General features: G+C 28.5%; 4 protein-coding genes and 1 pseudogene across 8 annotated transcripts; all 5 read right to left on the bottom strand.

Moving 5' to 3' along the window:
- Nucleotides 1-4: 4 nt before the first annotated feature.
- LOC105151327 (mitochondrial inner membrane scaffold 1) lies at nucleotides 5-1,696 on the bottom strand. Of its 3 annotated transcripts, none has more exons than XM_011064996.2 (6): nucleotides 1,590-1,696; nucleotides 1,263-1,422; nucleotides 901-1,189; nucleotides 678-823; nucleotides 523-602; nucleotides 5-201 (listed from the first exon to the last, which is right to left on the bottom strand). In XM_011064996.2, the coding sequence occupies exons 2-6, from the start codon at nucleotides 1,396-1,398 to the stop codon at nucleotides 112-114; spliced, it is 741 nt and encodes a 246-aa protein (XP_011063298.1). In that variant the 5' UTR covers nucleotides 1,399-1,422; nucleotides 1,590-1,696; the 3' UTR covers nucleotides 5-111. The 3 variants fall into 3 exon arrangements, with proteins under 3 accessions (XP_011063298.1, XP_087262520.1, XP_011063299.1); XM_087406394.1 differs by having other exon boundaries at nucleotides 1,521-1,647; XM_011064997.2 differs by adding an exon at nucleotides 370-388 and having other exon boundaries at nucleotides 1,263-1,632.
- On the bottom strand, nucleotides 1,589-7,164 carry LOC105151359 (angiotensin-converting enzyme-like). 3 transcript variants are annotated; one of them, XM_087406392.1, is made up of 13 exons: nucleotides 6,405-7,164; nucleotides 5,955-6,092; nucleotides 5,702-5,860; nucleotides 5,411-5,510; nucleotides 5,179-5,322; nucleotides 4,758-5,061; nucleotides 4,514-4,666; nucleotides 4,251-4,375; nucleotides 4,013-4,188; nucleotides 3,671-3,831; nucleotides 3,446-3,568; nucleotides 3,184-3,368; nucleotides 1,589-3,107 (listed from the first exon to the last, which is right to left on the bottom strand). In XM_087406392.1, the coding sequence occupies exons 1-13, from the start codon at nucleotides 6,519-6,521 to the stop codon at nucleotides 2,962-2,964; spliced, it is 2,031 nt and encodes a 676-aa protein (XP_087262518.1). In that variant the 5' UTR covers nucleotides 6,522-7,164; the 3' UTR covers nucleotides 1,589-2,961. The 3 variants fall into 3 exon arrangements, with proteins under 3 accessions (XP_087262518.1, XP_011063334.1, XP_087262519.1); XM_011065032.2 differs by having other exon boundaries at nucleotides 1,589-3,086; nucleotides 6,405-7,161; XM_087406393.1 differs by lacking the exon at nucleotides 6,405-7,164 and having other exon boundaries at nucleotides 5,953-6,032.
- An 862-nt stretch (nucleotides 7,165-8,026) lies between these two features.
- On the bottom strand, nucleotides 8,027-9,909 carry LOC105151360 (cilia- and flagella-associated protein 263-like; annotated as a pseudogene).
- Nucleotides 9,910-10,047: 138 nt separating this feature from the next.
- Nucleotides 10,048-12,074, bottom strand: LOC105151328 (fas apoptotic inhibitory molecule 1). Its single transcript, XM_011064998.2, has 5 exons — nucleotides 11,922-12,074; nucleotides 10,880-11,112; nucleotides 10,689-10,814; nucleotides 10,578-10,627; nucleotides 10,048-10,466 (listed from the first exon to the last, which is right to left on the bottom strand). Exons 1-5 carry the CDS (start codon nucleotides 11,939-11,941, stop codon nucleotides 10,305-10,307), a joined length of 591 nt encoding a protein of 196 aa, XP_011063300.1. The 5' UTR covers nucleotides 11,942-12,074; the 3' UTR covers nucleotides 10,048-10,304.
- Nucleotides 12,075-12,390: 316 nt separating this feature from the next.
- Faa (fumarylacetoacetate hydrolase) lies at nucleotides 12,391-15,004 on the bottom strand. Its single transcript, XM_011064999.2, has 8 exons — nucleotides 14,820-15,004; nucleotides 14,047-14,276; nucleotides 13,821-13,961; nucleotides 13,484-13,737; nucleotides 13,197-13,403; nucleotides 12,949-13,094; nucleotides 12,646-12,763; nucleotides 12,391-12,571 (listed from the first exon to the last, which is right to left on the bottom strand). Exons 1-8 carry the CDS (start codon nucleotides 14,901-14,903, stop codon nucleotides 12,498-12,500), a joined length of 1,254 nt encoding a protein of 417 aa, XP_011063301.1. The 5' UTR covers nucleotides 14,904-15,004; the 3' UTR covers nucleotides 12,391-12,497.
- Between the last annotated feature and the right edge of the window lie 390 nt (nucleotides 15,005-15,394).

Consider the following 15,394-nt stretch of genomic DNA (forward strand, 5'->3'; position numbering starts at 1 on the left):
GAAATAATTTACAATGATGCAATATATTTATGAACAGAAATATACAACAAATCCTCGAGCTACATCGAGCCCAATCCGACCAATAGGTCCGACATAGTGTGGCAGTAATATTTATGATTTTGGCGATTCCGAGTGTCGGTCCGTATATTCTGTCTTGAATTTTTTCTTGTGTTCTGCTGCATGTTTATTTGACTGTACTGGCTACAACACGATTAAAGGCGATTACGAAGAGTATACATGTCGCCATGAGATCGAGAAATAAAAAATCTATCAAATGTTACTCTTTACGCGATAAGAGCACCTCGCCAAAAATAAAAGCAAGAGAGATCAGTACGATATACTTGAGATTAATCGTGATCGGTAACCTACTCATAGCTTTGCCCGCAGGCTGCACCATGTGTGCATGTAAAAAGAAAACAGACAAGAAGATATTTCAAATACAAACACAGATATAATTATATGTCAAACAGTTTATTTCTTCAATTTCAGAAAATGACATTGCATTTCAGGTACATTACTCACCTCTACTGATTGAAGCTTGAATGACAATGCCTTCACGTAGCCTAATTTGCTCAAATATCGAATTGCCATTGTCGTTCCTCCTGTTATTAGTATAAATATTTAAAATATAATGCGCAAATTATCTATTATACACATAACATATTAAAATTACAAACCAACAGTAACAGTATATCTGATTGGGGTAAATATCTTATAAAGAGCATAAGTAATGGCCAAATCACCAGCATTCGAATTACGCACTAAATCTATGTATTTCTCGCTAAAATTCATATATTCCAACAACTGGACTATATCCACACCACTAAAAATATAAAGTTTTTATGTTGATTAATTGCCAAACTCTCAAACAACATATTAATTCCATTAGTATATACGTACTTCCTAACAGCAGTATAGAATATAGCTATCCATCCTATAGAAGTAATTACATGCACAGGTATTAACACATGCCAGTAATCTTTAGTCATTTGTTTCATTTTTTGAAATATTGTCAATTTTTGTTCTGTTTGAGGTTTTTCATCATCAGAGCTTTGTTTAAAGTCCGAATAATATGCCAGAGTAACACCATTTTTGTTAATCTCTTGTTTCAATGATTTTTGATAAACAAATATATTATTTACAAGGCCTAAGGAATTATGCGACGCGGCCTTATAACAATGATATCTTTCTGCAAATGAAATATAAGCTTGATAATCCATATTGAATCTATTGAACTTCACCATGTTCATATTTTAACTTACCAGGAAATGCTGACTTCGAACGTGTATTGATACGACATGTGTAACATGCTGACAATGGAAGATATTTTGTTAACAATATTGAAGCATTACTTAATTCAACACTAAATCTCAATCCACGAGCGAAAACTACATCCATGTTCGAAAAACGCCGCTTCTTTTCCTAACCAAAAATTACAATAACCTTATATCTTCGCAAAATGCCACATGTGTGATAAAAATTCGACAAATATGAGTATTGAAAACTTATGAGAGTTTTACAATTGTTGCTCGTTTGTGATTTTGATCGTGTAATACTCAAATGACGTGGTCATCACAAAATCTCCATACCTTGACATATCATACCACAATCACACTCTGCATTGAATAATGAACTCGATTCTCGAATGATGCAACCAGACGGCAGACTAGACGTCAATATTGCCAATGTCATCAGTAGTGACATCTGTGGTTCAGAAATTGCTGAATAACGCTTAATTGTATAAATCTGTTGTAGTCAATAATGAATTTTGAATCAGACAAGGTATTTCTTAAAGATTTTTGGATACTGAAAATGAAGTTTTGCGTGATGGTTGGTGAAATAAATTGCCATTCTTCTCAAAAAGCAATTTTTTAATTTCTTAATTAGAAGATGACATATTTTAATAATTGTATCTCTTTAGATAAGATAATTTCGAAAAATATTGTTTCAATAATTTATTCTATTATTAGCTGTTAATAAATTCCTAATTAATGTTTTTTACTCTTTCTAAAAATATAAAAATTTTTAAAATTTCCTCTGAGTAATACTTTTTACACTCACGATTCAATCGATTCAATTTTTTGTGAATTTTTCCAATGAAATTTTTGTTAACCATACGATAGTAATTAATTGAAAATAAATGTATTATTTCTTTGATTTATATTTGTCTGTCTTTGTCCGAGTTCGAAATATAAATTTCACACGTTTTGAGCTGAACAGTATGCATTCAGTTCAGAGATAGCCTGACAAAGTTGTTGGGTTCCACAGACTCTGGTGTGACCGGGAAGGTAACAAAAAATAACATTGGCAAGCTAAAGTTAAGGACCTAAAGGAAGATTACAGATTCTGAGGCTATTTTAGACATAAATTAAATAGCTGATTGGTATACAAATATATGAATTCATCTGAATCCATGAAAAAATATAATGAAGTAAATAATAAATTGATGTAATTATGTGCACGTTGAGCACGTAAATGATTAGATTCATAAGTAAGAAGCAATCGGTGAGTAGGTTGCATTCCAAACCGAAAAAAGCGTTGTAACTTTTTAGTTAATGAGTGTACATACATCTTACGTATAATTTTTAAAAATTTCTACCAAATTTAAAAAGCTAAAAGAAAAGAAAGTAGAAAAAGAGATAATATGTTCTAAGAAAAATAGATATCTATAAATAAAAAAAGAGATAAAAAAATTGGTGCAACAAAATGTATATTATCAACGAAATAATATTAAAGATCATTTTTTTTTACAGGAGTTAATGTAATTTAAAATTCTTCTTGAAAAATATCGCAGTTAAAGTAAAAAAATAATAATTAAATTAAACAAAGATAATAAAAATATACCTTATAAACACCAGAATCTTTTTACAAACAAACTATTTTTTATAATACATACATAATTAGTTAAGCTAAAATAACTTCTTCCTTTCTATAATATATGTAAAAAGATTTATAAAGACTTTAAATCACTGGATGTAATATATAATTATTAATATAAATAATAATTTTAGCAGTTACAAGCAGAGGAAATAAACTCCACAATTCAATTCTTCGTGCATTGTTTTCGTACCATTGTGCGAATAATTCTGAAATAAAATGAAAAATTCCTATTTTTACAAGATACACTTTGTACTTTTTATTGGATGATATTTTAAGTCATTTAAATATTAATATTAAATTAACCTCTGTCATCGCGACTTGTGATCCAGCCGATCACAGGTTGCATCTCATTTTGTCGTTTTAACCATGCATTTAAAGGCTCAAAATATTTGAGCATGGCACCAGCGTCTATTCTGTTCGTCCTGCTTCTTGTCATATGTCTAACAACGTCTTGCCACGGTCTAGAAGCTCCCATTGACAGAATATCTCTGTAAATACGAAAATCGCATGTTCTTTATAAATTAGTCATTGCTATTTTATTAATACTTTTGCAAATTTTACATACGATAGTAATCGACCTGCTTCTCGTGATCTATAAAGATCGCAAGTGTGCAATTCGCCAATATGACCAGAAATTTCACACAAAGATTGGAACAGTTGAAACTGTAATACAGTACTTACAAAATACCTAGAAATAAAAGATATAAAAGTAATGTAAGTATAGATAGTATTTATATAAAAATACGTATTTTTATATATTAATACTGTCTATAATTTATTATATTTCTACTTGGCATAAGGACTGTCTGCTGGGATGTGATATTTCGCTGCTGGATCAAAATTCCTTTCAAATCTGGGTACAGGTGGAACAATGCCTTGATATTGCAATCTTAATTCCCACCAATGCGCTGTCATATCTTCCACGCCGTCACTAAATACGCGCCATCTCCACTTTTGGAAAAGTAAATACGTTTATGATTTAATTATTTCATTGTTTAATTTCCAATTTTATATTTTTATATCTTCAAAAATTATTTTATAAATGAATAAGTAATAATAAAAACATGTCTATCATATACGGAAATTATGTATTAGTTATTATTAATTATTTAATTGTTTATTTATTACTTACCCGATCAACTATATAAGCAAACGGCATATAAGCTACTTTGCGAAGTGCCATTAACATTAAAAAATTTATGCTACTATCATAATTGTCCGTTAAATTATTGTGCAGCCCAATTTTATGTAAATGTTGACGAGTAAAAATGGATAAACCAATGGCATCACTAACAGCTTCATGGAATCCTAATTATAAAATTGTTGATAATAGAATACATAATTCTATGAAATATATAAAATAGGTATACCTGGAATTGCTTCGTTTCGGAATAGCAATGGATGATCCTTGTATTGTAAATAATATTGCAAATGGGCCATTTCATAATGGGTAGATAACAAATCTTCCATTGTGACTCTAGTACACTGTTTTATCCTGCAATTATGTAACAGAATGCAATTTGGAGTACTCTGCCATTTGATATAATACAAAGAAAGATATATTAAAATAAAATAAGAATTTAAAAAATTAATTTTTTTTTTGCTGTGTGACAAAAATATTAAAAATAGCTACCTGTAATCAATTCTATTACAAAAATCCCACGCACTAGGAGTGCATTTAATTTCTCTATCAATAGGTTTTTCTAATATAGAAAATTTCCAGAATTCCGGTGGCATCGGTTTCATTCCGAGCGAAGTAAAAAATTCTTCCGCTATTTGAAACATCCTTTTAATATTACAAAAACATTCTTTTAGAAAATTATTCATATTTTATAAATTTACATATTTATGAAATTTTTGTATAATTTGAAACATACCTTATTGGAGTAATACCTTGAATCATCATATCCAAAGTTACATCGAGCTTTCGGCTTGCAGGAAATGGTTGCACTAACTCGAACAAACCTTCCCAATTTTGAGACCACATATCTCCTAAAACATGTGCCGGTAAAGGTCCATCCTCGCGTATTCTATCACCGTATCTTTCAATCAGTTTTGATCGCACATAAGTGAAAAGATTTTTATAGAGTGGAGTTATTGCTGACATTATCTCCGCCATATTTTGTTGGAAATATTCATCTTCAAATAACTCTCTCATCTGATCGCCAGCATCAGCAAAACCTTCCAAGAAATACATTTTGATTATTAACTCTTTAAATGTGCATTTTTATTGATATAATTTTAATAAATATTTTTATGCAGCAGAATAAAACTATTTAAGATCAAAGCTTTTCATACCATTCAATTTAGCTGCTCGATTTGCCAATTGAACATATCTCAAGTATTTATTTTGTAATTGTGGACCAATTACTTCATGCCAAGCATGCCAATAATGCAATAATTCGTCGTAATCTTTTGACGTTGCCATTATTTTATTTAGATCTAAAAATAATTTACTTCTGAATAAAAGCATATTATATACATTTATTTCTTTTATGTGCTATGTAATAAATTAAATTGATTGACTAACCGTAATCCAAACTCAAATTACATTCGCCATCAATTTGTTTGTACGAACATACTCTGGCTTTAACATAAATCTCTTTCATCTCTGCTATCAAACGATGTATCTGTAAATTGGATACAATTATACATAAATAAAAGCAGTGATAGATAGAATCGCAGATTATAATCATTTAATAACATTTATTTTTTGATATTTAATAATAATTAATAGTAATTGATCAAACAATTGCAATTACATGATGAGTAAAGAATTAAAAATTAATATAATATTATTTTCACTGAGATATTTATCTACCTCATTAAATTTATCATCAGTCAGGGAACTTCGACCTTTCGTAGCGATCATTTTAAGTTCCCTTCTTGCCAAAGGATCTGGTATTCGACTCCAAGCAAAAGTAACTGCTTTCCGCCAAGAAGCTCTTTCAAATTTTAATTTTAATATTTGTTCGTCCACCTAATGAGATATTAGATAAGATTAAGTGCCATATATAAAAAATTAAAGCAAATCATTTTTATGTCGTTTGTATTAATTAAAAAAGTTTTTACACCATTTTTTGATGGTTTGTATCAGTAACGTTTGTCGCAAAGTTCCATTGGGCTATCATCACTCTCGTACACATTAACGAAGCTGCACTATCATATTCCCTAAGGAATACAAGAGCATCTCCTAAATTCACGTTGAGGCCCTTTAAATGACATAAAAAAGAAAAAAATATTTCAATACTAGTTTATTATAATTATTATTAATAGCAATAATTACTAATAGCATCAAATAATCGAACAAAGTTGTATTTTATTTGAAAAAAGAAATTAAGACAGTTAAATAAATAAAAAATCTACTGTATTAAACATATAGTACAATGATAATAATTTCGAATGTACATATAAGTTAACTGGCATATTTCGGAAAATAAAAGCTATAATTTCCAAAGTATGAACAATCGGAAATTTAACTTTGACAATTAAAATAATGATAGTAAATTGATTCACAGTCTTACCTCCAAATATTTTCCATGCGTCTCTCCATATAACACAATAACAAAAAACGCAATAACATTTCGAATTCCTGTCATTATTCTCTGTAGTAAATTTATCGTTGCATCAGTAATTGACATGACAAACCTCTTTGTATATATTTTAAGATGTTTTTCATTCTCAACAAAACATTCTTATACAGTTTATAGGTTTATTCAGTATAGTATAGTAAATAATTTATTACAGTATAAATATATAAATAAATAAATAAGCACAATAATGACTTAAAGAAATATGCATGAACAATTATACATTATATTATTTATATTTAGTGTTTTTTATTGCGCCAATATTCTGATATCATTGTTTCATCTTTATTAAGAATTAAATAAGAATGTTAAATAACAGAAGAATAATATTTCTTGTTAATGTTTGTATAAGTTTTGCATAATATAAAAGTTTACACTGTTTCCAACACAAACTGAACCATAATTTAAATCAAACTCAGATAACGTCATGTATCAAAAATTTAAAGAAAATTGAATTATTATAACATATATTATGACATCCTACTGTGTAAACACAATGTTCCTTAAATTTATAGACTTTAGCACAACAATCAGTCAGTCGTTCGACAACTGAATTAAAGAGCCAAGGCTCGATGCTGTCGTCGCAGTAAAACTGAATCGTGGCAGAAAGAGAGATGGGCTTTTCCGGGACGGATATTCCATAGGCAAAAAGAGGAAGGGACAGGCACTATCGGTGCATGAAGCGTAACTACCTAACGCATCGTAGCACACGCCAAAATCTTTCTACATCGCTTTAACTTTATAATTACGTCATTATATATGTGTCACAATAATAGTAAAAAGTCTTCGTTTAACGTTAACTTCGACCTTGTATTTCTCTCTACAGAAAATTTATTAAAATGACATATTCATTAAAACAAAAAGTACAACATAATAAAGTTAATTAATAAAAATGATTTCTTATATACATATACGTATATAAATAAATATGTATGTATTTATTAAAAAATTAGATAAATTGTTCTCAATAAAATGTATTAGAAATAATTGGATATGTATAGATCCTATACTTGTATCATATTGCTGAATGAAAACCGTTTTTATAATAAAAACCGAAACATACACATTTCTTTAATTTTATTTAAAAACTTAAATATATAAATTCGGATAGATAAATATAACTTCAATTATTAAATATATTTACAATACACTTTTAAATCGATTAAATAATATTAAAAGATATACTGCGATTTCTTAAATGTAAGTTTGTAACAAGACTTTAACTCACTGCTACATTACTACACTACACTGCTCTCAACTGTTCAGAGTATTTTCTACAACGGTATACTTTAAAATACTTAAATCTATTTTTTACGGTACAAAAGTAAAGAGAGACACATTATATCTTCTTGATTTCATGTAATTGTGTCTACTATTTTATGATTTGATTGTCAATACAGTAGAGCGAATAAATATTTTGACTTTCCTAAAAACAGAAAAACTCTGAGAACAAAGATTAGCAATACTATTTGTTATAATTTGTTAAATAACATAAAATATTATTTAAATTTATTAAATATTTCCTAAACAATTACAAAAATCTATTACTATGCATATTAAAATGCATTTTGTTTCCGAGACTTGAATGTTATTCGGTGAATTTCTCGTTGTCTGCTTAGTTGCTTATGGATTTTTTGTGATTCCTGTAGCTTCATACGCAATTTAATAGAATCTACAACACTCGGAATCTGCATATACAATATTTTTTTTATAATTAATAGGATAATAAATAATTACAAATATTCTTTTATTTTTTCAAGTCATAAGCTTTTGTATAAAAAATTAAATATTGTTCTAAAAGAAATCTTCATAAAAATATATATATTAAAATTTAACATCAAGTTATAGACAATAAAAACAAATGTTACCTCAAAATTATTTATTAATTCCATTATCGATTTAAGTTGTTCTTTCTCTTTATCTATTTCAATTTTTGTAGCAATTTGTTTTGATTGCAATTTTACAATCTCCTGTTTCTTAGAAACAATTTTGTTTCTTACTTGATTCATAATTAACATCAGACCGTCCACTTTTTTCTTATGTTTGCTTAATGTAATAGTATAACGGCCTATAATAAATTAAACTTTGTTGATTTAATTGTTTGCAAAAAAAAATCTATTATCTGTCTCTTACCCGCGTTTCTCTTCATTTCGAGCAAATACTGATTTTTCTCGTCGATTTTTTGTACGCAAATTTTATTTTCTATTTTCAATTGTTCGAAGTCTATGACGCGTAAAGTCTCGCCCTCTTTTCTATGCTTCAGCTGCAACTTGACTTTTCTTATCTGACACTTTATGGTAGCCATCTTCAATCTGTTTTTTTCTATTATTAAGTCGACTACTTTCAAGGATTCTTCTATAAATCTACATAATATATTTAGATCTTTTATATCTTTATATAATCTATAATTATCAAGGAGTTAACATATAACTGTGGGATGTTTATCATAACCTGATAAACTTTTCAGCCGGTATTTTCCCGGTAATGATATCTACGCCTTTCTGTACAACATTTTCTTCAAATTCTTCCCTATTCTTTAAAATTTCATGAATGCTGATCTGATTTTCTTCTATTCGTGCTCGCAAATATATCTTTTTCTTTGTAGACGTTTGTTCGATTTTTTTTAGTTTTTTCTGTAATTCCCGGATTTCGGTGTTTACCATTTCGATACGATGCATATATGTAAGTCTACGATTCAGCAAGAAATGTAATTGTAATTGTAACTGATGAAACTGTAGCAGAAGTTATAATGTCTGGCGGACGAACTTTATTCCTCCATTTAGTGCTTTAGCTGTTAAAAGACTTGGCGTGACGTGTCGACTTGGCGTGTCGCTGACGCTAGCTGAATCTTTGTCGCGAACATTCGCAAGACTTCCGCTTGCGCTCGTAACGGGTGATATACGACTGTGTTGAGGTGCGATTTTTTGTACGCGTTTAGCGGTTTCTAAGATTTGCGTTATTTCTAGACAAGATATATTAAAAGGTAAAGTTAATATCAATATATCTGCGAAAAGTTTAACTTAAAATGGGAATATTGGAATTTCAGAAAAATTTGAAATATATATGAATTAGATAAAAAAATTTACTTTGAACACTTTCAGGATTTCGACGCATAAGGTACCGTTCAAAAATGTCATTTTCTAACCTCAGTAATACATTCGAATAAATAACATTTTCAAGTACTTGTCGTAATTCCGTTTCTGTCATATCTAGATCGATGTCAATGAAATTTTTTATGATTTTTAAGATATAATTAAATTACATAGATTTCTTTATACCTTCATAATAACAGAATTCATCTTGTTTAGTTAAAACTGAAGATCCGGCACTAAAGGTACTATTTTGTCGTATCATGTTTAGTCTTTCACGTTTAATCTTTAAATAACATAATCTTTTTAGATCATTTAAAATTTGACATTTTATATTGTAAATACCTAAAATTACATAATAAACATATATATTTAAATAATTCTGTCACAGTTTTTATGTCACGCAAACAAAAATATAAATTCCAGCTATCTTCAAGTATTACTTTTTAATAATAAAATGTATTTTTGGGTAAATTAAAACAAGTATATTTATAATGTATTGCATTTACGTACAAATTTATTTTATAGTTTAAAAAACGTATATAAATTATATGGCACACATTTTTGATAGTGCTAATATTACATTTAAATATGTATTACAAGAATAACATTTTTTTTAATACTGTGTTTCACATTTATATAGTTATTTAATGATATACGTAAATTATAATTATCGATGATGTGCATCTACTTATCGATTAATATCAAACACGAAAAATTTAGTTAGAAGAATTAAGACGCATATCTAAGACTCTTCCACTAAAGCTTCTTGTTGTATTTCAATGTCATTGATGTATAAAACGTACGCTATACCGATTTCTTTTTGTTCCGAACTGTAAGATCTAATAGCGGCCGGTAAATCACCAACGGAGAAAAGAATTTCTGCGCCGCCGTCCATAAATTCATTCTATGTACAAATCGTTATTTAATTTATATATTTTTCACATTAAACAACATTTGCTAAATATTGAATACATAAAAGCATAATAATGGATATTTCTATTCTTATTATTATTACCTCAACTTCCACTTCTTGTCCATTCACCCAAACGCTGTGAGCGTGTTTATCTGCAATTGTTATAAAATAAGATTATTTTTATACAATATATTAACTGCTTTGATGAATTACCTAATACAATTCTGTATTCTTCGTTCTCAACTTTGGCCAACCAAGCTTCTAGTATTTTTGATTGCGACTGAACAAATTGCTTGTAGCTCTTTCCGTTCACCCACAACGAATAAGAATACTTCAAACCTATATAATCGTTGTAACGATATAATATTTATCATCGCAAGGATAAAATAATAATAAGGCTTTACCTGGCATTGGATCGACTCTGATTATAAATTTGATATTATTAAACATAAAGACTTCATCACCGACTAGACGAAACATCCAATCTCTATGAACTATATTATTGCCATCGATTTTTACTATACGCCGGCCTGTTGCTGTTCCATGTTCAAATTCTACCACATGATTCCCGTCACTCAAAGGAACGGTCCATTTGGCAGTAGGTTCGTTTGCTGAAGTTTCCAGATTATGAAGACTTCTAAATAGACGTTAAAATAAATGCTATATAGTATTTAAAAATCAATAATAATAAAACACTGTATAATGCAATATAAATACTGCATATACGTATAAAAAGATTATATGTAAATGTTGATATTATAAATTAATGCTAAATGTAAAGTACTATTACAAACAGCATTTGTATGGAGCAATCAATATATCACTTTCGAAAATAATTACAGGAAACAACATTAGAGACTGTGTAATAAAGTTAGGATAATGATTAGAATGCGTAATAAAGTTAGGATAATAATTAGAATGTGCAGAATTAGGAAAGTTACTTTATAAAAATAATTTATTGCCGTTATTCGTCGCTAATTAAAAAAATAATTTATTTATCGTTATTTAAAATTTGACAAATCGTTATAATTTCATTATTTTTTCATCAAATTTTGATAACGTTTTTTTAGTATGACAATTACTTATCTATGTCACTAATTGATCGAATTTAAAATCTATAGTGGCTAATGACATTACAAATAACATGTTGTTTCCCAACTCTAAAAATATGTATATGCATATATATATATATATATTTTTTTTTATTTCTATAAATAGTAGAAAATCTATGCATATACCTGCTTGTGTGTGTGTTTAAACGAACGAAATATTCATATTATTGCTACAGTACAATTACAAATGCATTAACTCTTTAATATTGCGTAACTTACATTTATGAAAATAAAGATATTGGTAACACAGCGAGATAGATTGAAATAATGTATATTAAATAATCTTTTAAAAATAAGAACATTGTTATAACTTAAATTTGTGTATTTTACTTACCGAAGTAGAACGCCTGCCATGTTTCTTCTATACCTGTACCTGTACTGGCCTCCTTATTGATCGACTTTACTGTGACTATCCTCGCAATCAATAATCGAGTTATTTTGTACGTCATACCACACATATTATTTCTTTAAGCACATTGTAGTAAACCGTTTAGTTTTTACATATTTCGGCTACATAAATTGTATTTATTAACAAATGCAAAATATTATATACATAAATAATTATCATAATAATAATCATAATAATAATTATCATATACATAATTAATTATATTATAATCATTTTATAATTAATGAAGCAAAAAATATGATTGGTAAACATCTTTACGTATATAGGATTTCTTGATAGAAACTCCGCGGCTTAATTAATATGTGTATAATTAAATTTGATTTAATTTTAACTTAAAATTAAATGTTTTTTTATCTTGTTATTAATGAATTGGAAAAATAAATTAGATAGGAAGTAAGTATGTAATAAGTAATTTATCAAAGTATTACAAATCTAATATAAAATATATAAAAGACAGTAACACAAAGAATATAATTTTGCCTTGTGCACCAATTTCATTTGTTAGTTATTAGCAGGTAACAATTTTCCCGTACATGTTCCAAAACCGACTTTATAACCATCGCCAACACAATAACCTAGAAAACAATGAAATAAATAATTATGTAATTTTATATGTACATATATTATAATAAATAATTGATTTATTTACCACGAATAATGATTTCATCATCATCTCGAAGGAATTTTCTTGTTGTACCATCTTTTAGTGCAATATTATGTGTGCCTTTCCAACACAATTCGAGCATTGAACCATAAGAATCCGAAGTCTAAATATTTTATATTATAAAATGTAAAATAAAATTCATAATTTATGTAATTTAAAAAAAATAGAAATTACGAAAAAAGTCAACAGATAAATATGACAAAAGCTAATTTAATATATTAATTATATTAATAATGCCGATACTAAATTAATGCCGATACTAGATTAAATACTAAATTTTAAACGCACGTTTCCACTTATAGTGCCGGATCCCATTAAATCTCCAGGATTAATGTTACATCCTGTAATAGTATGATGCGCCAGTTGTTGTTGCGGAGTCCAGTACATGTGTGAAAAGTTGCTCCGGCATATGGTCGTGATTACACCACTTGATGCTGCAAAAAAATTAAAATTATTTTTTATACAATAAGATAAAATGTTTAAGCAATACGGGAATGTGAACTATAAGAAAAGTAATAAAAAAAATAACAGCTTACGTTTAAGGTCAACTTCCAATTTAATATCGAAGTTACAAGACTCGTTATGTTGCAAATACGGAAACGGTTCTGGATCTTGAGTCATATTTGGTACTTTGAAAGCATCTAGAGCTTCCATTGTAACTATCCATGGAGAAATTGTCGTACCCAAATTCTTTGAACCGAATGGTCCTAATGGCACGTACTCCCATTTCTGAATGTCCCTTGCTATGCAAAACAGAAAGAAAAATAAAAAAATCAGAATAAAAATTTTAATTAATTAAAGTTCTTTCAGTTATATTTCGTACCGCTCCAATCATTCATCAAGACCATCCCAAAAATATGATCATACGCTTTAGAAGCTGGAACAGTATCACCTAGGTTTGTAGGTGGGCCACCGACAAAGAAAGCAACTTCGAGCTCGAAATCCATTAATCTGCAGGGCCCAAAAACAGGTGCTGCACCTTCAACCGGAAGTGTTTGACCACACGGTCGTCTTATGGGTGTGCCTGACACAACAATGGAACTTGCTCTTCCGTGATAGCCAACTGGCAAATATTTCCTGTAAAAATATAAATTATTTTATTCTACAGTACAAGTAATTTTTAAAGAACAATCATAAAATAATATTAATAAGAAAATTACCAATTTGGCATCAGCGGATTTTCTTTCCCACGGAACATGATACCGACATTTGTAGCATGATTAAGAGAGGAATAAAAATCAGTGTAATCTCCGATCTTGGCTGGTAAATGCATTATAGCATCTTTCTGGGCGACAAAAATTCTAAAAAAGATGTTACGCAGAGATTATAATACATTTTTTAAAGAGCTAAATTTTTTATATTAATTTTCGTTTGTTGATTTCTCACTTAGAGTGGATTTCAGGATCTTGCAAAGTATCATTACTGGCAGACAGCAGCTCTTGAAGTTTAGATCTTGCTTCTAGCCATGCTGGCCTTCCGAGAGACATAAAATCATTCAAACAATCACGACGAAACACATCTTGCTTACTTTCCAACAATGGTCCATCGAAATAATTTGCGATAGCATTTAAATTCAAAATTTGATCACCAATTGCCACACCAATTTTTTTATCTGGCTAAAATATTTTAAATATTATTTATATTATATCTATCTATCATAATATAGTAGTATATAGCTGTTATATAATTAATAAAGTATTATTATAAATTTTGTATTTTAATATCATATCTAATAAATCTGACAATTTTTTCATAGTATAAAATAATATAATTTAATGAAGAATTTATGAAAATATTAGAATTATCGAACGACAGTAATATACCAGCTGATGGTACCATAATATAAATTTCTACTAGACGGCGTTGAATGCGAGCAAGAATTTTCAAGAAGAAACATTCCATTCTTTGTTGTTAGTTGTTTCATGAAGAAATATGCAACTTATTTTATATTTTATTGTACAACTTTTCCAATAATTTTTCAAAAATATGACAAAAATCCATAAAAGATTACTATATTTTGTTACAATATAATTCATGACTTCCTAAACCATAATGAAGTTGAAAATGCGTAGTTACATACTTATATTTAGAATTGTTTTGAAATCATATGACGTGGCATGATTTGTACGCGATCTATGATGTAATTAGTTTTTGCTCACCTTATCTTTCGTTGAGAAGATTCCGTACGGTAAATTTTCAAGCGGAAAATCGCTAGATGCCGAGTAATCGATGAAAGATTTCATGGTTACAGCTACTATGAACGTCTGTCTGTTGAGTCGGTTTCTGTTGCATATGCCACTAACGACAGTAACGACAATCTGATAAGTAGCGTGAGATCCCACCAAGCTAGATTGGGAAATAATTTATACCTGTTTACGATGTTCGTTGTCGGCGAGCCTCTGGTTTAACTAGTTCTGTTCATTAATGCAATGAAAATCATTTATAATCGACTTTTAATTTTACCTTGAATATTGATCAGTTAAACTTGTTAAATACGATAAAAAACACTAACTATTGTTGTGTAACATATATAATACATGTTCCAGCTCACTTATTTTCTTTAATTAATAAATTCTTTGACATTAAATTGGTATAAATAAAATTGGTAAAAATAAATTCTTAAAAAGTCTCTAATTTTTTTTTAATTTTAGTGGGAATTTTGCAAAAATAACATATAGTGTCAATATATTTTATTTAATGTGTAAAATCTTCACATAAGTTAAAAAAAAAAGAA

This window comes from Acromyrmex echinatior, chromosome 5 (genome assembly GCF_024713525.1).
Source record: "Acromyrmex echinatior isolate Ae372 chromosome 5, ASM2471352v2, whole genome shotgun sequence".
Taxonomy (NCBI): Eukaryota; Metazoa; Arthropoda; class Insecta; order Hymenoptera; family Formicidae; genus Acromyrmex; species Acromyrmex echinatior.

Coding starts and splice junctions, on each gene's coding strand:
- LOC105151327 (XM_011064996.2), bottom strand. CDS start 1,398: ATGGATGTAGTTTTCGCTCGTGGATTGAGATTTAGTGTTGAATTAAGT. Junction 1,190..1,262: donor TTCGAAGTCAGCATTTCCTG/GTAAGTTAAAAT, acceptor TTTCATTTGCAG/AAAGATATCATTGTTATAAG. Junction 202..522: donor TCAAGCTTCAATCAGTAGAG/GTGAGTAATGTA, acceptor ATCGTGTTGTAG/CCAGTACAGTCAAATAAACA.
- LOC105151359 (XM_087406392.1), bottom strand. CDS start 6,521: ATGTCAATTACTGATGCAACGATAAATTTACTACAGAGAATAATGACA. Junction 6,093..6,404: donor CGCATGGAAAATATTTGGAG/GTAAGACTGTGA, acceptor TGTCATTTAAAG/GGCCTCAACGTGAATTTAGG. Junction 5,323..5,410: donor TAATTTGAGTTTGGATTACG/GTTAGTCAATCA, acceptor AATTATTTTTAG/ATCTAAATAAAATAATGGCA.
- LOC105151328 (XM_011064998.2), bottom strand. CDS start 11,941: ATGGCAGGCGTTCTACTTCG. Junction 10,815..10,879: donor CAGAGTCGATCCAATGCCAG/GTAAAGCCTTAT, acceptor ACGATTATATAG/GTTTGAAGTATTCTTATTCG. Junction 10,628..10,688: donor AGAATACAGAATTGTATTAG/GTAATTCATCAA, acceptor TAACAATTGCAG/ATAAACACGCTCACAGCGTT.
- Faa (XM_011064999.2), bottom strand. CDS start 14,903: ATGAAATCTTTCATCGATTACTCGGCATCTAGCGATTTTCCGCTTGAA. Junction 13,404..13,483: donor CTTGATGAATGATTGGAGCG/GTACGAAATATA, acceptor TGTTTTGCATAG/CAAGGGACATTCAGAAATGG. Junction 13,095..13,196: donor ATTGGAAGTTGACCTTAAAC/GTAAGCTGTTAT, acceptor ATTTTTTTGCAG/CATCAAGTGGTGTAATCACG.